The 27,742-nt window shown below is 42.8% G+C and overlaps 2 protein-coding genes across 3 annotated transcripts in view; both read right to left on the reverse strand.

Annotated features, from left to right (window-relative positions):
* Window positions 1-27,742, reverse strand: part of PPP4R1 (protein phosphatase 4 regulatory subunit 1) — a 283,628-nt gene that overhangs the window by 189,035 nt on the left and 66,851 nt on the right. The gene's annotated exons all lie outside the window — the stretch shown is intronic.
* APCDD1 (APC down-regulated 1) overlaps window positions 10,266-27,742 on the reverse strand; it is a 28,160-nt gene continuing 10,683 nt past the window's right edge. The window contains exons 3-5 of the mRNA XM_068192352.1: window positions 26,312-26,843; window positions 16,335-16,656; window positions 10,266-14,331 (exon numbers count right to left, since the gene is read on the reverse strand). Of these exons, the coding sequence (XP_068048453.1) occupies window positions 13,883-14,331; window positions 16,335-16,656; window positions 26,312-26,843 (1,303 nt within the window). The 3' untranslated portion in view covers window positions 10,266-13,882. The remainder of the gene's footprint in view (window positions 14,332-16,334; window positions 16,657-26,311; window positions 26,844-27,742) is intronic.

Below are 27,742 nucleotides of genomic sequence, written 5' to 3' on the forward strand. Positions count from 1 at the left end.
GCTTACTCGTGTATGTAAGCACAGGGAAAAATACAGTCTCTCCACCTGCTCCTGGTGAGATGAGCAGACGTTGATGCCCATAAAGTCGTGTCAGGGTAAATGCATAACTTCAGTTAAATACATGTTGCAGGTTGCTCTTCTGATTTCTCAAAAGGGCAAGATGACACAAGTATACAGTATCAAAGTAGTTATTTAAACATTTTTATGAATATAGCACTTTAAAAAAGAGTAGTATGGTTCAGGGGGAAAAAAGTAAACATAGCTAACTAGAAGATACAGTTTCTGTAGTAATTCTGGGCACCAAGTTAAACCCACTTAAAATATATATATATATATATATATATATATATAAAGTTCATTTAAGAAAAAGTTATTTGTATCAATGCACAAGTTATTTGTGTATTTCTACTCATTCTCTAAAACCTGTTGACAGACACTATTGCCCAGGCTTGCATGTTTCTGCTGCTATGTTTGAAGCCAACTTACTTAAAAGAAGCAACCAAACATTAGCTTGGAACTTCATTATCCTCCTGGGAGGAGGGAGGGTGGAGGGAGGAGTTGAAAGGTGACATTTTGCCAAAGGGGAAAAGACAAAGTCAATAAGCAAATCTTATCTTTCAGGCCTTCTTCAAAGTTATTAAAGGTTGAAGTGTTAATAAACTATTAAAAATGTAGCGGTGTCCTTTTTATTTTGGAACTTCTCCCTGACTCCATTCTGTGGACTGCTGCTAGTGAAGAGGTGTATCTGGTCCCGTGGGCAGTGTTACTGCCCTGCTCTAGGTTCTGCTGGTAAATGGCAAGATGCTGTCTTGGATGAAGAGTCAGTGTTGGGGTGCCTCGATCCGGGCAGCACTGAGGATGCCGATGGGTTTGTCAGATTTATAAGAATCATCTTGACAAATTTTCCTTTTGGAAGTCCCCTGGTTTTTATGTGTGAATTGACTTGCTGGAACAAACACTTGTTTCAGTCTGTAGCAAAAGATGAAATGAGAGCTACGCAGTAACAGAGCAACCCTGATAAATATTGGCTATAATACCGAAATGCCCTCCTGTCCAAGTTTGCAGGTGGGATTGAAATTCTGTAGCTTGTCTTTTTAGCCCCATTGCTTTGAAGGTAATAGTTCACTGCTTTGCCTGCTACTCTGGTTCCTGTGGAATGGCTTTTTGGGGGTTGTCCTGGAAAGCCCATCTGTGTGTAGCACTTGCCACTGCTGCTAGCGAGCTTTTGTCTCTGCTGATGCTGAACTTCTGTAGTAGCTTTAGAGTGGTGGCACATTGGAGTGTTGGACAAGAGGGGGAGCTAAATGCAGGAGTCAGTTTTCACAAGGGTTTGAGCTCCTTCCTGTGGGAAGTACTGAAATTAATGATGATGAAATGGAGTAGGTTTTTTCTTGTCCAAATGTGTTTCCCAGGGACACTCAAATAGTGTAACCATGTGTCTGATTGAAGTTGATCTGTTGTGTTTTTCTGTTTCAATGCATGTTAGGTATGTTGAGGAATTGCTGATTCTGACAGGGTTGCGTAAGCAGAGGTAGCGCTGGTATTGTCACCTCTTATTTTTTTGCCCTGTATGTGACAAATGATCAAGTAGAACAGCAGTCTTGTGCAAAGACAAAACAGTTGATTCTTATCTTTTATCTGGCATTGTCATTACTTCCAGGGGGTGGTAAGGTCAGTGCCTGTGCCTCATTTGCTGGAAGAAGGGTTTATGTTTGTGTGGGGAACTAGATCTGGAAACTGCTTTGATTGAAATTACTGTTTCATCCACTACAAATTATGTTTCAGCTGAATCCTGGTATAAGCATCTTCACCACAATGCAATGCCATTTTATTTAAAACTTGGTACCATTTTATGCAATGTTGGTAACACTGCTAGCAGCATATTGAATCCCTGTTTGTACTGCAGCTACTTTCTTGCTAGCAGTGGTGGAGGGCTGATGTCCTTCCTCTTCCTTAGAAAAGACTTAGAAGGATGTTTGTGGTAACCAGGCAGAGAGCTGTGAGACAGAAGCCATAATTACAGCGAAGCAGTCTGAGCTCAAGTGCTTGAAATAAGTGAAACACTAATTGAAGAGTGGCTGAAATAGTTACTGTTAACTTTTGAATTGGTTGATAAGAAAAAAAAAGCATTGTAAGTTGTTTTGTGTAGTTCTGGTGTTTTTGGTGTTTTTTTTTTTTTTTTTTTTTTTTTTTTTAAGTTAGATTGCTGATCATCCAAGTCCTGCAAGGGAAAAAACCCAACAATCAACCAACCAACAAATTGCCATAGTCTAGGAGTAATTTTTTCAGGATATTATGGAAAGTTTTTACCAATACTGGTGCAGGCTCACATGCAAAGATGAATTTAGAAAGACTGTTGTTGGGGATCAGTATCTAGGCTTTTCTCACGGTGGGTAGTAGTTAAATAGCAGTCTTTGTGAGTGTCTTGGTCTGCCTTGTCAAGAATGGGTTATCCTGGCTTTTAAGATAGGAAAACTCAGGCATGAATGTTGAGGCAAATGACTAGGTAGTTTAAGCACAGCCCTTATTCTCTAGCCTAGATTCTGTCCTGTTTCTCATCAAGTATTCCTTGAGCCATGTCCAAGTCTTTTTTTTTTTTTTGTTTGTTGGATTTCAAAAATGCTGCTTTGTGTTGCTTAGACCTCTGTAATAATCTTTCGAAGCAGCTTCCTAAAGACTTAGCTGTTGCTTTGTCTGTTCCTGAAGCCAAGTGGTGAACAGACAGAAGATGTAACTTTTAGGTGTTTAGAAGTGGAATGTGCTCACTGGGATTATAATGCCTGACCTCAGCCAAAGATAGTCAAGGGGGAAAAAAGGAAAAAATATGCTAAGCATTTGGGTGTCTTGTGTTTGTAGTCTTGAAACAAAAGTCAGTCTGTGTTGCAAAAAACTTCTCTGGAGTCAGTGCTGTTTGCACTTAACACGTAAAAGAAAACAAATTGTCCTAAATATGTACAGCTGCCCTGTTAATGGGGGTATCTACTGTTGCATTGGGTTTCCATGGCAAGGCTTTGGTAGTGGGGGGCCTGCAGGGGTGGCTTCTGTGAGAAGCTGCCAGAAGCTTCCCTGGTGTCTTACAGAGCCAATGCTAGCTGGCTCCAAGGCAGACCTAACACTGCTGAGTCTATCAGTGATGGTGGTAGTGACTCGGGTAACATGGCTATGAAGGGGAAAAAGGTACTGCACAAGAGGAGATTGCAGCCAGAGTGGAAAATATGTGAGAGAAAGAGCCCTGCAGATGCCAGGTCAGTGAAGAAGGAGGGGGAGGAGCTGCTCCAGGCACCAGTACTGAGACTCCCCTGGAGCCCATGGGGCAGCCCATAGTGAAGCAGCTGTGCCCCTACAGCCCATGAAGATTCAGAGGGATGCAAAAATCCACCTGCAGCCCATGGATGACCCCACTCTAGAGGTGGATGCTTGAAGAGGCTGTGACCATGTGGGAAACCTGCAGTGGAGCAGGCTCCTGGCAGGACCTATGGACCCATGGAGAGAGGAGCCAATGCTGAAGGATTTCTGACAGCACTTGTGACTGTGCTGGAGCAGTCTGCTCCTGGAAGACTACACCCTGTGGAAGGGGCCCATGTTGGAGCAGTTTGTGAAGAATTGCAGCCCATGGGAAGGACTCAGAGAAGTTTGTGAAGGATTCTCATGGGAGGGACCCCATGGTGGAACAGGGAAAGAGTGTGTGAGTCCTTCCTTGAAGAAGGAGTGGCAGAGACAATGTGTGATGAACTGATCACAACTTCCATTCCTCATCCCCCTACACTGTTTGGAAGGAGAGGAAATCAGGAATAAAGCCTGAGAAGAGAGGGGTGGAGGGAAGGTGTTCTAAAATTTGGTTTTCTTTTTCATTTTCCTACACTGATGTAGTTTGCAATAAAGCAATTTGCCCAAAATAGTCTGTTTTGCCAATGATGGTAATTGGTGAGTGACCTCTACCTGTCTTTATTGTAAGCCATGAGCCTTTCATTGTATTTTCTCTCTGAGGGGAGTGATAGTGCAGCTTTGGTCGGCATGTGACATCCAACCATGGTCCACTCACCGCAATTGCTCTTCCCGTGGTAGTGGAGGAGTATTTTTCCTTTACTGCTTTGGTAGCCCAAACACAGATGATACAGACAGCTACTTCAGATACTTCAGCACTTATTTTTTTAAAGAAGCACTTCTTTTTTTAAAACCTGAACATGTTTGACTCTTGCAAGCAAAGATGCTCCAGAATCCATCTCAGAGGTTAAGCCCAGTGATGTGTTTTCACTCAAAATTAGTAAATGTTGCTACTACTGTTTTTCAGACTGCAGTAGACTTCTGCACTAGTATGAAGGTTGGTCTGAGGGATATTAGTAATCAGAATAGAGTAATTATCTCTGTTTCTTAATGGTTGAGAGACATTACTTTAAATCCTTGTGTAGTTTATGGAACTCTGTTGTGGAAAGGCTTAAGAAGAAAGTCTACAGAAAACAAAACCTGAACCTTGGGTCCAGCCCTCTGGGACTGCAATCAGAAGTATAAGAGTGCAACTTTGATAATGAAGTGAATGGTTCTTAGAAGAAGAAGCTTATGTAATGGCTATTTTTTACTGCTTGCCTTAATCTCCTCTGGTTAGTTTAAAATGTTGAAGTGATAAATATGAGGTATGTGTCCCACAGCCTGGGAATGGTTGGTGTCAAGTGAAGAAAATGAGAGTATGGTGGGAAGACATGGCCATGACCAAAGTGAGGTGGGCTGCTTCAGAAGTGGCTTTGTGATGGCTTTGTAGTCCCAGGATGCCTGGACTGTTAGAAAGGTCTGTATGTGCTGCCTTCTCTCCAGACATATGCTGAAAACTGCCATGCCTTTTCCAGGCATGGGGATTTCTCTCCAATTTTAGGGTGTAAAGCTTCAAACATGGTGGTTGCCCTTGTAAACAAGAGAATGCCAGGAGAAAGATTTTCATTTTATTCATGCCTAGGATTGTCTAACCTCAGATTTCCAGTGCAGCCTTCAGCTTCATGGCAGTGCTTTCTGACTGCACTGAATACCTTGAAATACTTTAGCCCTTGGGCCTCTCATTTCACATCCCAGCTTCAAGAAAATGAGAACAGATTGCCTTCCTGATTAGGTGAAATAATCTCTTCATCCTGCCTCCACAGGAACCAGGTTACAATGGCAAAGGAAGGTCAGCGTATTTGTGGAAAAACCTGACTTAAAAGAGACAAAGAGACAAGATTTATGTGATTGCAGCATTTTAATGCTGCTGTTTTCTGTGTGAATTTGAAATCTACTTCAAGCCACATTTGATAGGTGTGTGTTTCACAGATGCCAATTACCTCCAATTAAAGGAAGATCAGAGCTCGGATGAAAGACATTTAAATTGAGTCTCCCAGCCTGGGCAAGCCTGCTTGGCAAGCTGGAAAGGTACTTGTTCTTCTTGCTGCTGTTGGCATCCTTGCCAAGCTGTGAGCATGGGCACAGATCAAACACCCTGGTGGCTGCTGCCAGTGGTCCTGCTCTTGTCAGCAATGGGGTGAGAGATGAGTGGGCTGCAAGGGAGCAGGTTGGCAGGAGCAGTGGAGGCAAGAGCTGTCACCAGACTAAGCTCATGGAGGGGGTGTGGAGGTGAGACTGCTTGATCTACCAGGGAGAGGGAACGGGTTACCCGAGAAACCTGCTAAGAAATGGGCTGAAAAATGCTAAAAATTGGAAGAAAGTGTAATCCTGCATGTTATGCATCCTCACTGCTCTCCTCAGGCACTTCAGAAACACTAAAGGTTCAATGATTGCAAACAGATCAGAGGAGTCTGCTGTTCAGAGCAGCCAAAACAGAGCTCAAAGCTTCTTGTAGACCAGAGCTTTTGTATAAATCGTGGGTTTCTAAATCCACATTGTGAGGTGTGTAGAGGTTGCGTTTGTGGAAGTAGAGGTTTAGAAATGAAGCAGCTAATCAAAAGTAAACCAGCAGCATATGGAAGGGACCTCCTAATTTCCATGGCTACTGCTCAGGGAGCAGCAGGGAGCAGTTGTGTGTGACCAGAGTCCTCTGGTGTTCTGCATACACAGCACATTAGGTGGGCCACACCAGCATTAGCTGCCCTCTGGGCAGGCATGACAAGGGGGTTATGCAAAACCACTTTTTGTGTCTGTGTATGTTCATATTTACATCTGACTTGTGAACACCAGTCTTTCTGGGGTGCCTGTATGTGGGCTGGTGGTTACAGAGGACTGGATTTCTAGAGGGCTTTGCATTGTATCATACATTTGTAATTGCTTCACTTGCCTCTAATCTATTTTCTTCCTTCAGCTGCTCCTAATTTTTGAGTTACTTTAGTACTGCTGATTTTGAGGGTGGCTGCATGCAAACACTCTTCCTTCCTTCTTGCCAAATTGGAGCCATCTCATCTGAAACCCCTCTGAAGCGCACTCTGAGCCTCTGCAAGTGTTGAGACCTTCAAAGAGAAACGTGAGGCTTAAGCAGGAGAAGGCTCACTACAAGGTGAATTTCCAACATCCAGGAGCAATTGCTACTGCTTTTGTGAAGTGCACAGGTCTCTGCTGTAAATGCAAAAGCAATTTTATATTTAAGTAATGTAAATATAGATTTTTTTAATGGGAGATCCCTCCTGGTCTCATGCCTGATGACCCCTAAGTTCTGTATGCTCCCTTCTGTGTTGCTATACATGGATAGTTATCTCCTGATCATGGAAACTAAAGCACTTGCTTTTATAACAGGGTCAGACAATAACAATAATGTAAGATTTAAAATTATAGTGTATTTGTCAAAATTCTGTGATTTCCCCCCCATATTTAGTGTATTTGAGAGTTTATGTAGCTCTTAGTTTTAGTTGAGTGTGTGATACTTCTCATTAAAAATTTCAGTAATTCCCTGGATAAAGTACTTTCACATGTGCTGTGTATATATCATTACAATTTTCGGTTGCTACCTATATATACATTTCTGGACAGATTTTGAATATGGACAGATGGTCATATGTTGAGGCAATACAAGGCTGCCAGTTTAAGTAGCAGTATTTTCCTTCTATGGAAAACACATAAATGCAGAACTGATTGGTATAGCTTAGACCATGTAACCATTTCCCCTGTATTTCCTTGCAGAGTGTAGAGAAGGGACTTGTTCAGTGCATAGGTTCAGCCAGTTTTGCCTTGATCATTTGGCACTGGGCATCCAAGGAGGGCTTCAATGAAGGCTGCAAGGGCAAAGCTTCACTTTGGCATTTCCTAGCTTTTGAAAGCGTATCTTCACATTTTTCTGAGTGTAATTCCTGATTTCTTGTATCACTTCTGCTCCCATGGATGGTGCGCCCCTCTGGTAAGGAGACATCATCATGCATCATGTGGAATGAAATTGTAGCGTTAGTCCGAGCCTCAGGGAAAATTTGTGAATTGGCTTTAAAAGATGGATGCTTTATTTTCTGTACGCTAAAACCAAACCATGGCCTCCGTAGAGAAACTGGCTTTGTTAGTCATTCAAGTTTTCTGGGGTTTTTTTGGTTTTTTTTTTTGTTTGTTTGTTTGTTTGTTTTTTTTTTTTGCTGCTTGTGCTCGATAAAGCGGACAGAGCCTGATGGATTGGCAGGGTTCGAGCCCCGCTCCCCGCTCCCTCGCCGTGTTCCCGCTGGATTTTGGGGGAACCGGTGTTCCGCAGGCTCCCGCCGCCAGATGGCGCCGTGCCCCCGGCCCGCGCCGCTCCCGGGCGGATCCAGGGCCCCGCTCCCGCCTCCCGGACAGGCCGGGCCGGGCGCCCCTCCTCACCCCGCTCCCCCCTCCCAGAAAGCGGCGGAGTGTCTGGGGGCTTGGGTGTCTCTTGTTGGTAGTGTTGAAACTATTGTTTGTAGTGTTTGCTGGAAGATGCGATTGTTTCCAGAAATGCCTTAGAGAATCCTAGAATGGCTTGGGTTGGACCGGACCTTAAAGATCATCTCCCAGGTTGCTCAAAGCCCCATTCAGCCTGGCCTTGAAAACTTCCAGGAATGGGGTATCCTCAGCTTCTCTGGCAACCTGTTCCAGTGCCTCACCACTCTCACAGTAAAGAATTTCTCCCTAATATCCAATCTAAATCGACCCTCCTTCAGTTTAAAGCCTTTGGCCCTTTCCCTATTGCAGCAGGCCTTGCTAGAAAGTGTGTACCCATCTTTCTGGTAGACCTCTTTTAGGTATTGAAATACAGTAATAAAGTGTCCCTGGAGTCTTCTCTGAAGTGAATAATGCCAAATCTCAGCCTCTCCTCATAAGAAGAGTGCTCCAGCCCTGATCATCTTCATGGCTCTTGCCTGGACCTGCTCCAACCAGTCCGTCTTTCTTGTGCTGAGGACTCTGGTGCTGGATGCAGCACTCCAGATGCAGGTGGGCTCTCATATTGAGCAGTTAATAAAGCTGATGCCCATACATAATTTGGATTATATTTTGGTCTTTGGTTGTTGCTAAGAGCAAAGGGATTCAGTAGCTGGGCAGTTATTTAAATAAATTAATAATGCATATGTCTGTCCAGCAAGCATCTGTCCTTTGAATGATAGTACATAATCTGATTCTGTTATTTTTACTGTGTGTTAATCTAGGAGATCGAATGCCCAACATTCCCAGGTATAAACATTTTTCTCCCAGCATTTTTCATTTATTTGTGTGAAGACAGCACTACCCTGTGCAGCTTGCTTTCTCATTTTCCAACAGAGAATCTTGGAAATGGCAGCAGACAAGGAGCACTGGTTCCGATGGGAAAGGATGTCTGCCTGCATTAAGGTGGTGATGATGGGCAGTTCCCATTATTGGATGACATGGAGGAATTAATTACTGTCCTCAGGGCTTGGTAGTACCTTAGCTAGAATCCATCCCATGGACTGGTCCTATACCATGAAACAGACTTGTGAAGCAAATGGATGGGCAGAGGCTGCCTGATAAATAATTGCTTGGGCCAGTAGCACTCCTGCCTTGGCTGTCAATGGTACCCATGGTATGATTCCTCAAAACTGTTTTTGTCTCTGCCTGATTCAGAAGTGGAGTCTCTTACTATTATTTATTGCTGGTAGCAAATGGCAATGAAAAAAATCCAAAGTGATGTCACTAGAGGAGAAGACTAAAAGGACAAAAATACTTGTAGAAAGAGTAAAAATTATGGAAAATTAACGAAACAGAATGAACCAGAACGAGTGGGGCTGGGTTTTGTTACCTGTCCTTCACCATTCTGTTGGGACTGAGTAAATTATGCCAAATAGAATCTTGCAGAATTTTGCAATAAATTGCCTGAATTCCTCCATACTCGTTGCTTTGTGAGGAAGGGACGCCACTTCAGAGGCTGTGGCTACTGCACTTGGAGCACCTTATAATTTCGGGCATATTTCCTGAAAACAGAACTCATCTTTCAGGGATCTCCTGAGTCACTTTGAAAAACTCAGGAACTGGTAAACTCCAAAGCTTTTGATCGTGGTGATGGAAGGCTCAAGGACTGCATTTCATCTCTTTCTGTGCGTGAGGCAGGAGTGAAATTGCAAAGCACTGAGCAAAGATACTTCTGTTATGCTGTGTCTTGCTTTCCCTTCATGGTTTGTCTCAGGTTTTTCTTTCTTTTTAAGATGCGTCCTTTCCAATGTCCCTGCTCCTTGCCCCAGGCTGTAGCCCTTAAAGCAACTGGGATGCAATAGCAGAGCAGCAGTAGTGGTTTGTTTGTTTACATCTCACTTATGAAAAACACCTGGTTTTTGTTAAACCATACCCTTTGTCCTGACACAGCTGTCCTGACCACACTCTCTTTTTTCTCACTGGGCACTTTCAGCCATGATTTTATTCAGAAAACCTGAAGATGTGCTGTGAACCCCAAATCCCATATCCCTATCCATTGGAACTGTTCCTAGTGACAGACATGTTCTGAAACAAAAAAATGTTCTGGAACATAAAAAATGAGCTTTTCTGTGCACAAGTTACTCAACAGTCAGGATTTTGGCTGTTTCTTTCCAAGACACTTATCTTTTTTTTACACTTAGAGAGTCAATAGAACAGGAAACTAACATGTAGAGGAGGCAAAGAATCCTTAATTTTACAGTTAGGCTTTTTTTATTTCAATCAATAGTTTAACAAGTGCTTAAACTTCCCCAGCAGTTTAATCTGGAACATAGTAGAGAAGAAAAATATCTTCTATAACTTTACAAAAATAAAATGATTTTTTTTTTCTTTTAAAATCCTGCACTTTAGGCAAGCACGCTCCGACTCAAGCAAGACTGACATTATATCCTAAAATACAGACTTCTGTTCATAGAAATGACATTCTACCCCAGGACAGCAGGCACAATATGTAAATAGTATAGAAACAGAGTAAGAACACTTGTTTTGACTTTTCTAATCCCTTTTGTCCTATTTCTTGAATAGAGCCTCTTAAAACAATTTGCCTAAGAATTTCTTTAGGTTGCCATTTCTTCTGTCAGGTGGATCCTTTAGCAGGATATTACTGAGGGAAAAGCTTTCACCTGTCTTGGCAACATGGGTTGCAGCTGAAGATCCTAACATTAATGGATTAATTTATTTTTTTTTTAAACCTTCTTCATTTCGGCAAGGGACAAATCACCCAGCTTGCAGGTCTTCCACTGCTAAACCACTTGCAGCTTAACTTCTTTAGCAGCCAGGGCTGCCAGCACATGAGGTCAGGTTGGAGAAATAAGATGAATGGAATATATTGTGTCACATATGTATGTGGTGCTGTGCAGCAGTTAATTTAGTGAGTGATGAAACCAAAAGAGGGGGTAAGCTTAGCTCCTCGTTCTGTGCCTGCAAGCAAGGAGAAGCCTCACAGAAAATACAGACTAGCACATAAACTATGCACTCTGAAGACTTCCAGCTTTGTCCAACTTGACTTGTATTGGCTAAAAGAAAAATTAAAAATATACAGGCAGGTGGAGGTAAGATGGTGCAGCAAATGCTAAGAGCCCACATCATAAAATTATGTTTCTGGTCAACACTACAAATAAGCTACACAAGTCCCCAATCAGATTTCATATAATGCATTGTGAAGACCTTTTAAAAATACTTCCTTTTTAAATGTCTTTAAATAACAGGAGAAAAAAGAGCATTTATTGTACAATTTGTACAGTGAGTCACATTTTCATGTAGTCTAACCATAAACCCTGGAGAACCTAGACCTTTGCATGTCTGTGATTCAAAACAGCTGAGACGTGAATGTGCTTTTTAGAGGTTATAACTAGACAGATCTTTCTCTTGAAACTGTTGCAATATTTTTGACATTAGATAATTGAGAGAGGAGCCACAAGGCACTAACCAACTGTAGATGATTGCCCCGATGGGTATAGAAAATCATGCTGTGGAACAGTTCTTTTGGTCTTTGCTTTCATCCTGCATCAAAAGCATGTGCAGATGTCAGCTGGGATCGAGCTGTGTGTGGCACTTGCACAGGCAAGTGACATAGTCTGACAACTTTTAACCATGGATATTTTTTTCAGAGATAGGAGCACATGGGAATGGTCGATGGTGGTAAAAGTAGCTTGTCTTGTGCGATCTAAGGAATGCCACACAGTACCCATCCTTTTAAAAAAAACTTGTGTAAATTCACTCCTGCTGCTAGATCTCAAATAGAAGTCAGAAATGAAGCAGGTACTTAGGGGACTTGTTTGACTGTAACAGCTCAGTAACCCAGTTAGAGATATGCTGGTATCACTCTGCTGACTATGAAATTCAATCTAGAGAAAACCAAATTCCATGCTGGTTCGTAACTACTCTGTCAGAGTAGATGTCTCTGTCAGAGGCATCCTATCTCCTTCTTGACTCTCTAGTTAAAACTGTGTCCCCCACCAGCAACTGATAAAGAGCTGGCTCTTCAAGTAGATTTGACTGCATGGAGCAAAAAAACATCAAGAAATGCTGATCAGAACAGCTGTTGTTCATAGGGCTCAATTCACCACGGTGAGTTGGCTTTCAGATCCTTCCAACAGGCTGAAGGATGATCTGATATCAGATGGATGGATAAACACTTTCTCTGGTGACTACTGAGCCAACCTGAGCTCCACTCCTGACTCTTAAGTAAGTTTTCTGTGACTTTTCATTTGTCTGAGGAAAAAAATATGAAAGATGTGGTCTGACTCAGCAGCGCATCTATGATACTGCTCCTTCCCTCTGTCTTCCTGCTGTCTCAAAACTAGGTGAACTGATTCTGTTTCAACTCTGAGGAAATTTACATCCATGTTTTCAAGGAATGCTTTTGCTATAGTAGTCAGTATGAAGACTCACTATGTAAAGTTGAAAGACTTTAATTCAAAACATTCTTTTTCTAGGATACTGGAAGGAATACATTAAAGTTTCTTTTTCTGACACAGTACTGGGCTGGGCAGCTAGCAGCTGCTTATGCTGTGAAGAAACGCCATAACTTTTCTCCTTATGTTTCTTACAGATGCTCCTGCTCCTCCTGTGAGCCAAAACGTGTACATCAGTAAAAGCCACAGCCCAAACACAAGATTAAGCTATGCCCTCTGTTCACTCCCCATTAAAGCAGGGAAGCGTGGTTCATCTGTGAACTTCTAAGTCCTTGCTGGCCTTTAAGCATCTCCCCTACTGCTTCCAGAGTCGCCTCTGATTTGCATCAGTGCACAAAAGGATGTATTCACCACTGAGGGAAACCTGAGAGTTTCCAGGGCAGGCTCTAGTTGACAAATGCTCTCTGAGGGCTGTGTCTATCCACCTTCCCAGCAGTGTCTCCCCAAAGCAATGCTGATTTAAACTCTATGAAATTGTGCCATGTGTTGGGACAGTTCAGCAAGGAGAAAAAGAAGGATGTGGTTGCATTAGTGCATCTCTTGCTCTTCCCTCTGTAAGACTGGGCCAGTGTTCCTCCACCTGAGGGTATGTTTCCAGCTGCCTTCTTGCTCTACCAGGGACCACGGTGTGCTTGCTGCTGTAACCCTTTTCCCTGTTCCTACACGAGGTCACATTACTAAAAGGATGCTGCTAAATAGGGCTGCAGAACACATTAGATCCCATTTGCTTTACTCTGCCCACCCAGCTGATCCAAGTACTGCACGTGGAGTATGTAAGACCTCAGGAATATGGAAAGAGAAGTCTTTCCTGCAGCCTTTCCTGCAGCTTACCTGCACTCTGTGCATCTGACAGGAAAATTGCTGCTGCTGGCTGGCTTTGAGGGGGCTTTGCTGTAACTACTCTCTAGATACAAAGGGAGGCCTCGAAGCAATTACACAGCTAAGTTAATTGAATGAGAAAATACTAAACCACTGGTTATTTTTACAGCTTAATTATTGTAAAAATAACTTAAATTACTTGGAGTATTTTTTTTTAATTAGGGGTGTCAACCATTTAGCACATTTTGAACAGAGGCCTGTTGATTTGCTGATTATTTCTATATTATGCACTGTGAGATAATGGCAAGATAAATCTCTGTGGGTTTCCTCCTTATATACATATCTACATCAGAGCTGTGAAGTCAGAGGGGGAAGCTGCTATCACAGTACTGGCACAACACCGAGCCCTTCCCCAGAGCTAAATTCTGATGAGAAATCAGGCACTGGGGATAAGAGTACCACAACAGTAAGATGGCAGAGATGACTGAAGCAGGATCATAGAGTTCATCCCAGCAGTTAAAAAAAAAAAAAAAAAAAAGGAGACCCCCTCCCTCCCCCCAGAAGTCTGCAGTCCTAAAGTGCAATTACTTTTGTGCAGTCGTGTCAGGCCAGGGATCAGACTGGATGAAGTTCAAAGCACAAACATCAAACGAGTGCCATTCGGGATTCGAGAAGGAAGAGGGAAGTAAGGAAAAGAACAACAGTTCTCAGGCATTCAAGTGCATCAAGAAAATAAATGTCCTTTTCTGTCTGAAGAAAAACAACCCCTAGTCTGGAGGAATCCTGGCTTTGTAGTCATGAAAAATAAGTTTTCCTTGCTTCTAGCTGAGAATATCCCAATATGACACAGTACAAATAAACAACAAAGCAAGAGCTGGGGTGCTGGGATATTTTTCCGGTGCCCTGCTGCTATATAGCCTGATTTTATTCTCCTCGGGTGACTCTTCAGATCTGGGTACTGATGAGGCGCACTGAATTAAAGGCATCTGGTAGGAAGTGGCTCTTTTCTCGGGTCGGTCGGGGCTGGAGCCGTCACTCGGTCTCTGGCCATTGTACAGCAGATACCTGCCCCAGGCATCCTGCTCCATCTTGAAGATTTCGTACTCGGTGTGAGGTAGGCGGATGCCGAGTGCGATGCAGCCGTTCGTGTGGGTGACGTCCTGCTGAACCCCAACCTGCCAGGATCCCTGTGCTCCACATTCATTCCCATTGAAGACATTGAGCAGCGAGGCTGTGGCTATATCCATGGGAGTGACCTTCATGTGATTCACTGTGAGAGAGGAAGAGGGGAGCTGTTAGCAGAGAGACAAAAACAAAAGCAAAACCAACATGCAGATTGGGGCACACCTGTTAAATCAAAATTGTCTCCCTTTGTTCCTTCTTAAATTAGTTTTTCACATTACAGGTGTGGCCAGCAAATCTAGGAGAATCATTTTATGTCTTTGTCTGTGCAAAAATTGCTTTTTGCACAGAACAAACCCAACAACCCCCCTTCAACTCAGTTGAAGAAAACCTGATGGCCACGTATCTCAGCCAGAGATTAAGCAGAGCTTTTCATAAATTCCAGACAATCCTTCACAGATAAAGCCTGGTTGGTTATACTAGGAGATAAGGAAAAGAGGAAACAATAAAACTTTACTCATGTTTTATTACTGTCTGTATTAATTTGTAAGTAGAGCACTTATCACATATTTTTCATAATTTCTTAATATTTGCTAGCTGCCCTATAAACTTGATAAAATAATTAGTTCTCACTGGAAAATTTGTAAAACATCACAGTTGCACTATCATCCTATATTACCTGTCCTTTTTTCCGTGAATTATAAAATATAGATGACCTGCAGAAAGATGTTTTTTTTCATCTCTCAACATTGGCTGCAGCTTGCAGTATTAAATGTAGACTTGCTGCAGCTTCTTTAGTTCCAGCCTGCTTGTATTTCAAAGGAGTTTAAGGCATATAGAGTTTCCTTTTCCAGCCAAGTTAAAAAAGTTGAGAAAAGCCAAAATGAATGAGCCTGCAGAAGCTGAATAGAGATTTTTCCTGGTGTGTGTTTGTATATCAAGAAAAATGGATCCGAACGTTTGGTGCTGACCAAAACAGAAGCACAGGGTATGCCTCCCAACATACCAAAATCCCAAATTTTCTTACAGATCATTTTATAGTAAGATTTGTTGTGAGCTTTTACAAACAGCTGTTTGACTCAGTGACTCTACAATTCACATTATTTACTGCAGCTGGAGTAAAAGGTAATTTATAGAAATTGAACCTGAAAGTTTTACCTAAGCCAAATTAGTGACCATGATCTGTAAGTTACATTGGCACAACATAAACCAGAAATCCAAGCAGAAACTGGATTTCATGCCAGGAGCTGAGCTGGAACATGCTGCACATGCAGCTCGAAAGAGCCAAAGTTCTGACAGGCAAGGGTATCTCCCATCTCCTACAAAAATCTCAGATAAATAGATTATTTCTTCTAGTTGGATGCTTTTCTAAATTAGACCCATGCAAGATGCTTTATGCTTCTAATGTGGTAACTGAAATAAAGAGAAGAGCCTACAGAGGGCTTGAGGCTACCAGAGGCTCCGCTGGGGCCGGTGCTGTGGTGGGATGTTGTGTTTTAAGATGTTTGTTTGTGTGAGTGGTTTCAGGCCCCTGAGCTCTTTTTAAGCAGGGTGCCATGGGGCTGTTTGCACAGGAAAGCTTCTCAGCCATGGGTGGCGTCACCACCAAGAGTTGCTTTCCAAAGTACCCCATGGGTTTGGGTTGGATACATTTTGTCTTCGCTCTGGCATCTTTAATCAGAGCTGTCTCTAGGGACACCCTTATTTGCTTGAGGGCCCCTTGGGAGCACATGAAAAGATGCATGCTGCTGCATCAGTCTTCCACAGAAAATTATTTATACCACTTCAGATCTGAAATGCCTTCTGAAGATGCTTTTTTCTCTCTACTGAAGGAGCCCTAGGATACAGATCTAACTACATCTCTTAGAGGCTTGATGGCTGGCCACTGGACTTCAAGATCACTAAGTAATGTGAATTCTTATTTTCTTGTGTGTACTTAAAGATCTCTGCCTCAAATGAGTATTGCTTCAGCGGTGTGAAATGCCATGCAGCTGAATAGTTTGGCTGGGCATTCACACAATGCCTGCAAACTTCCCAAGAAATGATGAACTCCTGAGAATCACAGAATGAAATCATCAGCAACCAAATCATTATGAGCAAACTGCTCTGGTCCATAACTACCTCCCTCCCCACTGTATCAAGCAACTCTACCTTTGAACACAAACTCTGTGCCACCCATGACTTTGGACGAGTGGACTCCCCGGCTGTAGCGTCCCTTGGCATAGATGGTGAAGGTGGGGTGCTTGCAGATGGGGTCAGAGTAGTGGTAGTAGTGGCCCTCCCAGGTGTTGTTGTTGTCGTGGAAGATGAAGTGCCGAGTCAGGAAGAGCACCTCCGGCCGCACCTCACAGCGCTGGCTCACCCACTCTCCGTGCAGCCCGATGGTCAGGTCTGCCTTGGGGGCCAGGATGGGTGGGTGGTGCTCATCCGAGCGGTAGATGATCCTGCACGGGATGCACATGCGCTCGTGGTTCTGAAACAAAGCAGATAGAAACACTCAGTAGGCATCACCTGGGATACGGGGCAATGCAGCAGGCCAGTCACTTCATGCTGAAGTGACACCAGCTCCCCATTTTAAGGAATGCATTGTCATTTCTGATCTTGTTAGTGGTACCATTTGGTTTTGTATTCGTAAGACTGCACAGCAGAGGAGCATGTAAGAAATTAATTCCTTTGTTTGCATTTATCTGAAATTAACATTTAGTTTAGGATCCAGAAAAGGCTGACTTTATCCTCCAAATCATACAAGAAGCTGGCAGATGGTAATTTACTATGATAGGGATTTTGCAACGCTTGTGTCAGAAATCAGTACATTTGCTGAACTCTTATTTGTTTTTCATTTGTTAACTTTAAGTACTGTAGATAAACATGGGTGTTATAAGGACTTCTTTCTTTTTGAATGACACCTTGGGACAATAGTAACCAGTGTTTTTCAAAGTCTTTCAGCTTTGCTGAGTGTAGCAGCGTGTTTGTTGGGGGTACCTCCCGGGGGTGTCCCCGGGGGGTCCCCCCAAGGCTGTGAGTTCGCTGGTAGCATCAGGCAGGCAAGGAGACTCCACACGGCTTCTGAGGGTGCTCATTAGAGGAGGGTTTACTGGGGATCCTACCCCTGGGAGGCAGCATGGTTTCTGAGGGAGAGGAGGGAGAGGGGGAAAGGGGAGTGAGGGGGGAAAGGGGAGGGGGAGAGAGCACTGGCCAGGAAAGCTGGCGAAGAGAGAGAGCAGAACCATCCCCCCAGCACACTTAACAGGGAGATTCAAAGTGGGCACGGAACAGATCGGGCCACTGGGATTACAGACACAGGATACTGCAGGGGAGGATCACAGGCTTGGAATAAACCATACATTTTCGAGGGCTGAGACAGAGCATACCATTCAACTAAAATATAGCACCACAGCTGAGCCCTAACACAAGTTTGGGAAGTGTGTGACGTGGCTGGTTGCTGCTGGACGTGGAGAAAACTTTACGGCCCTCTCCAGCAGGAACAGGGTCCATGGTACCTGCTGAGCTCCAGGGTGGCTCACCAATGTGGGCCATGCAGCAAACTCAAAGCAGCCAAGTACCCCCGGCCCCAAATGTGAGTACCGGGGGTGTCTTAGGAGGGCTCTGCAGGCTCCCAGGTCTGGGGCAGGAGTGGAGAAATTTCAGGCTGAGGCTTCCACCTCCTGGGCAACACAATTTATAGTTACTTTGCATAGACCATTACTCTACATCCTAGGAACATAGAACAGCAGCCATTTCATTGATTTCACTGTTGCTGAAAAGACTTTGGATGACTATCTGGTCTGGGATGGGGCAAATATAAACCCTGTTTAATATGCATAAAAGAAATATATTGTGGGTGTTGTAAGTCGATTCTCTGAAGCTACCTACAGTAATTTTATTGGAGGAATTCAGGGCACTAATGAAGATTGTGTGAATGTCACCCCTAAAGTGAGCCGGAGCTGAAGGCAGTGAGTGGAGAAATGCTGACTTCATAGCAGCTCATGTGCACTTTAAAGTAAGGGCAGTAAATATGAGCTTATTTGAGTAAATATGATCTAAAAATGAGTAAATGTTATGGAGGGTTCTCAGAGAGGCCTCAGAAAAGAGGGCTGGAAAGGTGTACAAAGAAAAAGTATTTCTGTAAATCTCCCAGATGACTGCATGGTGAGCTTTAGCTCTTAACTTGATGTACCTCAGGAAAACACCTCACAGCTTGAATGTGGTAGGTGTGAGTAACCTGCCAGTGCATTCCCCTCTCTCCAGGAAGAACTGAGGAGTGTCCTTGAGAGATGAAAGTACAAAATCTTTGTTGGTTGATCTGAATCACTGCTGGCCAACAGCCCTGCTCTAAGGAGGAAGGAGGCTGGACTTGGTGACCTCTCGAGAGTCCTTCCACCACAAAACACATGGTCTTCTGGAGACCACATGTCAGCATGCTCTTAAAGTGGTTGTAGTCCTTTCCCACTGTGGAGCTTGTTACCAAATTTTAAGATATGTTTTTTTCAGCTAAATTCTGCAAGCAGGTGAGAGGTCTCTTAGTACCTTCATGAAATACAAAGAACATTTAACTGAGTAATTTAACTGCAACTGGTGAAGTTAGTGCAGATATATATACAAAAAGTACCTTTCAATTGTTATAGAAATTATGTTTTTTTTTTTTTCTGGAGCTGAAGATGCCAGAGCCTTTTAACCACACATTTATGTCCTGCCATGGGGCAGATTGGCTGCCCTGACACATAAGGGCACTGATGACAGAAACTTTATGGCTGTTACTACCCCACTCTCTTAAAGTGAATCCAGAAAGCAAGAAAAAGACAGTGCTATAAAACTAAAAATAGCTTATATAAGTTGAATCCATCAATAGTAGGAGAGAATCTCTGCTACAGTCCCTTCTCTACTGAAGTGAATTTGAAAGCTTCTATCATCTCTCAGAGGAGACCCTGGCAGAGCAGTGTATTGGTTCGGTTTATTCACATTTTCCTCCCAGGAGTCCATCCTCCAAAAACAGTTTGTGAGCCAAGGCAATTTAACCTGGGAACCAATGATTTCTGTTGGCCTTGTTCAAAATCTGAAGAAAACCAAACAACAACTCAGCCTGTTTTCTTTTTTGGTCACCACTGGCCACCATTACTCTGTGAGCAGAGGTGACTCCTTTGGCAAACTCTAGGAAGGTCCTTGTTAACTCTCTGTTACTTGTCTGTAGTTCACCTAGCTCTTTGACCCTGTGGTCCTGAACTACTGTAAATCTGTGCAGCCCTTCTAATTCTGAAGGCTTTGCACCAGCTGTGAGGGTCTGGCTGGTTGGGCTGCTAAGGAATGTCCAACCTGACAGCTTTCTAGTCACTGATGGTGTGCCCAAATGAGGGGGCTGAGGTAACCAGGTTTTTTTGCACCAAACCATGAGTGCAGCAGGGAGAGGTTGGGGTGGTGAGGGAGGAAGCAGAAACATCCCTTTCACAGCTGTGAGACACCAGCTGGCTCCAGCCCCTCAGAGGATGTACTCTGAATGAGTACCTTTCTAGAGAACAGCATCTGAATCTAAGCCCACATAAACCTTTTTTGCTGTGATACTATCTTTCACAACTTTATAAACGTCTTAGTGGAAGAATATGCCATGTATAAACTCCCTCAGTATGATTTTTGCCCAAGTAATGGGCAAGGGAAAAAAAACTAGTTCTGTTATGCGGCAAATTGACTTAATTATGGAGTAATTTATGTTTCACAATTGACTGTATATTTCACTCTTGCTTTCTTAGGTCAGCTGCTCTTGGCTCTTAATTACACTATCTGAGGCTTTGCAAATAACTCCCTTTCCATGTGTTTCAGGGAAAGATTATTTTCTAAAAACAGGCATTCAAAGAAAATAGGGAACAGAGGACGTTGGAGTCCAAACAGGATTAAGAACTCTCTAATAAAAAGCTTACTGGGGCATGACATGAACTAAAAAGCAATAAAATGAGCAGAGGACAGGATGAATATCGGTTCTACGTTTTGATTATCTTAGGTGCACAGTGCAGTATTTTTAATAGTGGGGCCTTGCTAGAAGGACTGGGCCCTAAAATAGCTGGAAGATCCCTTCCCATGATGGGTGGCTCCTTGCAGCTCAGCAGTGCCAAAGCCATAGTGACAACATTCCTTATCCTTCCAGGTGTTTCTTTAAAGCCAATTTCTGAACTAATCCACTACGCCATGTGTGCCAAAACAAGCCTGAATCTCTGGCTGAAAACTCAGTTCTTGTAGCTGGGGAGAAAACAGCTTAGGATCTAAAAATTCCCACCAACATTTTTTCTTATCACTCTGTCCTGCTGTCTCAGCTGAAGTGGTAATAAGGCCAGAGAGCTCTGGAAGCCAAGCAAGGGGAATTCTTATTTTTTAAAAGCTAACAAAGATGAGGTTCCTTCATCTTTTTCCCAATTGCTATGGATAGTCAGAAACATAAACCCTCCCAGCACAGCTTAATTTTCTTTTAAGTTCTGTGGAATTCTATGGCTGCCTAGGACTAATTGTGTGACATTGGCTACGCCACACAGCATGTGACTGGGTCTGTCATGGTGTACCCAGCATATCCTTGTTGCAGAGAGACATGAGATGAGAGACCAGGCATTGGATTTCCTCAAGCATGGGTTCAGGATTGAACTGTGTGTGCATTACAGATCTAACCAGAATCCTGGGATGTTGTAGGGGCCAACAGCCACAAATGCCAGGGTAGGAAACTCCTGCCATGTGAATGCACATATTACCATGAGGGGAAGTGCTGAGGAAGAGGAGAGAGAAAAGCCACACTCAGCTGTGGTCTTGCACACCTCTCAAATACCACATGTCATGGGCAGGACTAGATGGGACTGGAACGAGTCATGCCTGGTCAGGATGCTTTAAACCTCACCACCCAAGGAAACACAGTACCAGGTGCTAGTGTTAGTAACTAGCACTCCCAGGAGAAGTACAAATGGAAATTCTTGGGAGAACATCAATTCAAAGAAATGCTTCCAGCTCAACAAAAAAAGTTGGATGGCTTTGCTTCACATTGCCAAGGAGCCAAGTCCACAGGAAGGACACATTTATGAATTGCTCAGGATAGTATCAGGCTCGCTCCTCCACCACTGTAGATAACTGCAGACCAAGACAAGACTTTAAAAAACAACCACAAATTCTCTCCAGTACAAAAGTGATAATTTGCAGGCTTTGCATGACCTCATATGAAGCTGAGTTGACTAATGTGCATTAGCCTGGCTCTGGGGAGTTGACAAGCACGCCTGACACAGTTATAACTCAGCCTGCCAAATGGAATGAAGAAAAATGAAGATTTAAAACTTTAATTAAAAATCTCGAGGCAAGTAAAATGCTGGAGAGAGTGGTAACTCCTTTGCAGAGTTGTCAGATAGATATTTCTTTTGGTGGGGAACAGAGGTGCTGCAAGCAGGAAGGAGGGTGGAGATATGCTCAGATTTATCTGTAAATGCGTACCATATATTCTAAGATATTGAGGAATGGTTTTTATTAACTGCTCTTATGAAGGGAAAGATAGTGAAGGAATCTCAAGGCACTACCATTACACAACTGTCTCATCTATGATGTTGATTCTGTTGCACAACCCTGAGTAAAACTGAAATAAACAAAACCAATATGAAATGCAAAAGTCTTCTGGTTGTTCTTTTCTGGTATAAATGACTTTAGCCTGGGCAAAAGACAAGAACAAAGAGAAAACCAGACTTCTCAAATGAATGTGCTTGCATGTCAACTGTCCCATTAAAATGATACTAAATTATGGTGACATGAATGTTTTATGAAGTATTAACAAAAAAAAATCCTGGAAAACCCAAAGGGACAGCTTGAATGTCCATTTTCAAGAGCAAAATATTCCCAAATAAAGCTGCCTTATGTATTTATTATGCCCATAAAAAGCATCCTATACAGCACTCTAAATTACGCAATGTTACCACTGAGTCTTCCCTGCCCTTTTACAAAAGATGAAGCCACTGTGCTTAGATGCGAACCGTAAGGAAGGTGTCAGTAGTTTAGATACATATGCTGAGTTGACCTGAAGGCCTGGGCTAGGCTAAATAGTCAATTTTGATCCCTGGTGCTGCATTTGAGTTGTGGCAGGCTTTTACTGCAGCTGCAGAGCAGACAGTGCTAACTGCAGACGTGGCACCTTTAAAGGCACAGGGCCACAGCCGGCAGTGCTGCCGAGCACGGCAAGGGCCAACCTCAGCTAAAAGCTGCTTGCTCCTTCATCTCTTTAGGGCACCACACACACTGTTACTGTTCATAAACCTGCAATTAACCCACTTGAGCATTCTTCTGAATATTTCTACCTTGCTTCCCCTCATAATTTTCCTAACCAAGAGCCCTTTCCAAGTAATAATGAACAAAAGGCACCCTTCAAGTGTTGCCTTAATCTAGAAGTCTAGTGGCACTACTTGGGCAACAAAGGAGTTTTGTCTGCCAAAATTATACTTTTTGGTTGAGTTTTGCATATTTCTCTGAGGCGCTTCACATGTTTAACATCTATTTATTAACTCATGATTGCATTTCCCTGGGAGCTTCACAAGTACATAGCATTCCCCTAGAGATGAAGTCACTGTGTTTCAAAGAGATGAAGATTCAAATTTTTGAAAAGCACAGAAAACTTTGCACACTTTGCTCTTTCTTGGCTAAAGGAAAGCCCAAGCACCAGTCTCCCTCCATACATTGAATCTGTATCAGCTTCAAATTCCAGGTGCTGCTGGAAGGCAAGTCCCTAGGTAAATAAAGTTGTAATAAAGAATTGATTCATTAGTCACATTTTAAAGGGAAAACATCTTACTGAAAGAGTGTGTCCAGCAACTGATTGAGCATGACAAAAAGTGAAGGTAATCCTAGTGCTTTTTAGGTTTCTTGTGATGTTCCAGACCATGTCAGCCTTATTCCTAAGTAATAATCGAACCAGAATGACTGGTCATCACAGTCCTGCTCTGATATTTCCCATTACTCTGTCACATGATAAAATAGCACAAGAAGTTCTTTGTTTACAAAGCAATATTGCTGAGGCAATTACATGTGAAATAAGTCTCCCAGTACTGCTATTATGCACATTTTCTGTAGTTTAGAGCAGACATTTCTGAAGACATTTTCTGTCCTGTACAGAGAACGAATACTGCATTCAAGCCTTCCTTCATGCTACAAGTCCCTGTGTACTTTTGTGATATTACAACTAATCAGGCAGCCTCCTTGGTGTTGTCCTAACTGGGAACATGTTGTGTAATATATGTGATGGCTAAGCAGTTCCCCATCCTGCCTTTCCTACCCATGTGCTCTCTCATGCTGGCTGAAGAAGCTCCATGTGTGATAGCTTGAATCACTCAATAAACTTGCAATGTCAAGAGACATCAAAGATGTTCATCTCCATCCATCAGCCAGTCCTTACTAGTACCTTGAGCCAGGTTAGGAAATAGCCAAGATAAATCTAGATAGTGACCTATTCATCATCTGCACTAAAGGACTTCCACATATTTTACAGAAGGAATTTGTTTAAGGTATGTTCTTATCTAAGAGAATTCATAAAGGCTTAAGAGATGACATGTTATATGTTTTTATAAGCTCCCTGATTCTATATGAACACTTGAGATACGGTAATCTGTGAATTTATTCAGATTTGTAGCTCAGCATAAAGCTGTCTGGTTTTTGGACAGCCTTTTTGATTTACCATCCCATGGTGAAATCGCTGCAGGAATTTGGAAAAGGTCCAATTCTATTTGTTTAAAGTCCTGATCATGTGGCTTTGGCATTCCTAACATATCCAGCAATCATTTGTTTTTAATTACCGTTCATTTCAACCACATAAGTAATGAATATGGCTACCACATCCAACTTACAGGCTGTGTAAACTCTTGGGCTGGGTGGAACTTTCTTCTATATAGAGGCTTAACTATAAATTTAACTCAAAACTCTTAACTTATTTTAGACAGGCCTTTATGAGTCTAAAATATAAATAAATAAAAAGGAAATGAAAAAAGCCTTAAATGAAAGATTCCACACAATACACCTGATTCACTTCAGAAGCAATTTCCTGGCCTCCCCAACCTCTTGGTATGACTGTAGAAACCTTAAAAAAACAAGTTGATTTAACATTTCTATTTATTCATGGTGTCCAGTTTCCAGAGGAGTCTGTGACTTGTAGTTTTAAACTCAATTTAGCATTTAAACTCATTTTCAGCTGGGTCCCAGTGGAGCAACAATTAAAAAAGGAAAAGAGTTCAAAAAGGAAGGGTTATAACCTTTCAATGGTATGTTTGCCTGGACTTCAAGAAAAAAAGGAAAAAAATAACTTCTGTTACTATTCTTCCTGCATTTGGCAAACAGTAGGTCAGAGTGCCTGTTGAGGACCTGTTGGTATAGGGATCTTCATGCTTAGGTACAAACCAACAAACCCACATCCTGGAATCTTTCATGGCAGCTGAAGCAAAGGTTGATTTTTTATGGTATTGCTATTTATATAATGCTGAAAGCCTAGTACCAGCAGGCCCAGCTTCTCTTAGCTAACTTGTCTCAAGAAACATACCTCTCTTATGCAAAATTTGGTCCCTTAAATTTGGACACTGTATTTTAGAGCCACTATATTTTAGGGAGAAAAAGGGATGCTACGGCAGCAGAACACGTAGGCAGAAAAATCGTTACCTAAAATTACAGCAAGCCTGGACAACATTCTTAATTTTCTAAAGCTGTCTGAAAATACATCTGGTTGCTCTGACTGTAATGAAATTACTACAAGGTGGAAGTGTAGGCATTTACTGTTTTATATATCAGCCCAGAATAAGATACCTAGATTAGACAAGAAAAGATACTCAGCTACAATGATTTAAATCAAGATTTTGTCTCTGTTTCAAGCGGTTGGAAAAAGATCTACAATGTTTTCTAGAACAGATACAATATAGCTGGTGTCTGATAATTTCTCTCTACAGACACCTGTAGGAAGAGATCTAGCAAAGAACCCTCACACCCAAATCAGAAAAGTGAAAGCTGACGTGGTTAAAAATTTTGCAGAAGATTGATGCTGTGTACATCTGCTGCTGCTGAAACTCTCTATTTTGGGAAGGTAAGTTTAAAAAAAACCCTCAGATTTGTCCTTGGTAACTTGAAGACAGCAAAACAGTCGACTGTGGATTAAAATGATCCCTAGGCCAGGCTACAAAGCAATTAAAGGCAGAGCACATAATGTTGTGTTTCCTGCTATTGCTGATAAGCTGTAACTGACTTTTGAACCATTTGTGATGATTAAAAATGGTGGTAACCCATTAGCTGGAAGTGATGCTGTGGCAATGCCCAACTGGAGCACACTGATGGCAGCAGCACCTGGCAATGTGGTTCCAATTGCTGCCTGCCTTTGAAATGTCACCAGGAAAGATCTATGACAGCCTTCCAGCTACAGGCCATCAATGTCTGTGCTTCCTGTTTGAGTTTTATTTAGCTTACCATGGGTTGATCAATTCCTGATGAAGCTGAGGGCACTTTGATGTCCCTTTGAAAGCTGAACTATCAAATGGAATTAGAGCCCCATTCAAAATTCACCTGTTTTTCATTTCATTAATGTGTGTGCCCACGTCTGGATCCATGACCTCTCCAGTCCATCAGTTTTTTCCCTTCATGCTGTCCCTTCCATGTGTTTGCCTTCCCATTTCCTTGTCTTCTCTTCAGGTTATGGATCACCCAACTTCCATATGCTGATATTCGTATTTGATTTCCTCTTTATAGCTGTGGGCCCTCCCACAGCTATAGAAGTATCCACTGATGCCTGTTCTTCTTCTGCTATCTCAGTTCTATATGAAACCTTCCTCTCAGCTGCTAGCCTACAGCCATGGTCCCAGCCAACCACTCCCACTTCTGCCTACAAGTCTCTGATTCCAGCTTCAGAGTGGCCTTTATTGAGTTTACCTAATGAGATTACTTTTTTTTTGCATATTTGCAGTCACATAAACCACAGCAAAGTTACTGTTCTCACAAAGTAGGTTCTGTTATCTTCTGTTAATTAAGGCTGTAATCAACCCCCCTTATAAGAAGCACATCTACATTTTAGGTTACATCAGTGCACTTAGAAGAACTGAGTGATTTGGGCTTTGTCAGCAGTATCTTAAAAAGAGGACATATGCAAAGCCCCACAGACATACCTTGGCATTTTGAAGAGGAGGCTGGTAACTAGAGGGCCGATAGTACCTCCTCTGAGTAGCATCAGTGTGAATGTCTCCGAGGAATAGCTCCTCCACAAGGTGGTCAAAATTGTGGTGCAGGTACTGCTTCTCCACACGGATCAGCTGGAGTTCGTGCATGGCAAAATTCAGAGCTTTGGTGCATTCACAGCCGTTCTCTTCTCTCAGCAAATCATAGCTCACATCCTGCTCCCAGGGACTATCTTCTGGGATAAATCCAGGACACGTCTGGTTCACCAACTCACTTAATTTTTTGGCTACTGCTTCGTTGTGGCATATGATCTGTATGTTGCGGAGCTGATAGTCGGCCTCGGTGCCCCCCCGGATGATCCAGGACGCCTGCCGGAGACGAATTTTGCCACGTATGACTAAGGTGTAGATGGGGTTCGTGCAGCGATTGCCACCGTAATAGAACTGATAGGCCTTGAACGTGTTGTTGTGGTAGAACCTGTATGATCTTGTGATGAACTCTGGGCCTGCTCTAACTTCGCAGCTGTGGGGGGAAAGAAAGCATGGAAACAAAATTTTACCAAGGTGGCACATCATGTATACTGCAGGCAACAAGACCCATATGGGTCCACAGAGACACCTGGGTGCTAATATCCCTCCAGCAGGAATAGGAGTAAATAGGAACTAGGAATCTGTGGCCTGCCCATTATCCAACAATTCCCTCCCCTGCTATTAATACACTGCTTCATGGTGATCATATCTAAAGGCTTTATCTTGTAGGATTAAATACTTTAAATCGTGTTTTGCTTTTGCCTTTTTTCTAGGGACCACCATGTGACTTAATTCTTCATTGAAAATAGTAGCAGCTTATTAAACATCTATTGCTCTCTTTTGCACGGTAGATTTAGCAGAATGACTGATAACATCAGAAAGTGAAATGCCATATGTCCAGGGAACAGCACAAAGAACTGGCTTATAAGTGGCTCTAGAAGCTTCTCTGTGTAACTCCATGATCTCTGGTCTGCTGTGGATATGCAGAGGATCATGTCCTGAGCTTTTCCATTCAAGCATTCAACAGGGGTGGCAGTTAATGCAAACTTCTGACTATTAAAGCAGAACTTCTGCTTGGCTTGAATTTAGACCATGCAATATTCAGGTTTTGTTGGTTCTTTCTCTTTCTTCCCAATGCCCCCCGCCCCTTTTTTGTTTTCCTGGAAGTGTAAATGGCAGTTAAATTCCACTTCCTGTAGGAAGCCCTTCTGTGCCTTCAAACTTGTTCCCCTTGTCACCTCTACACTGCTTAATATAAACAGAACTGTAAAATTGTTAAGGTTGGAAAAGACCTCTAAGACCATTGAGTCCAGCCATTAACCCAGCACCACAATGTTCACCACTAAGCCACAGCCAAGTGCCATATCCACGCATCTTTTGAACACTTCCAGA

The sequence above is a fragment of the Anomalospiza imberbis genome, chromosome 1, assembly GCF_031753505.1.
Source record: "Anomalospiza imberbis isolate Cuckoo-Finch-1a 21T00152 chromosome 1, ASM3175350v1, whole genome shotgun sequence".
NCBI lineage: Eukaryota > Metazoa > Chordata > Aves > Passeriformes > Viduidae > Anomalospiza > Anomalospiza imberbis.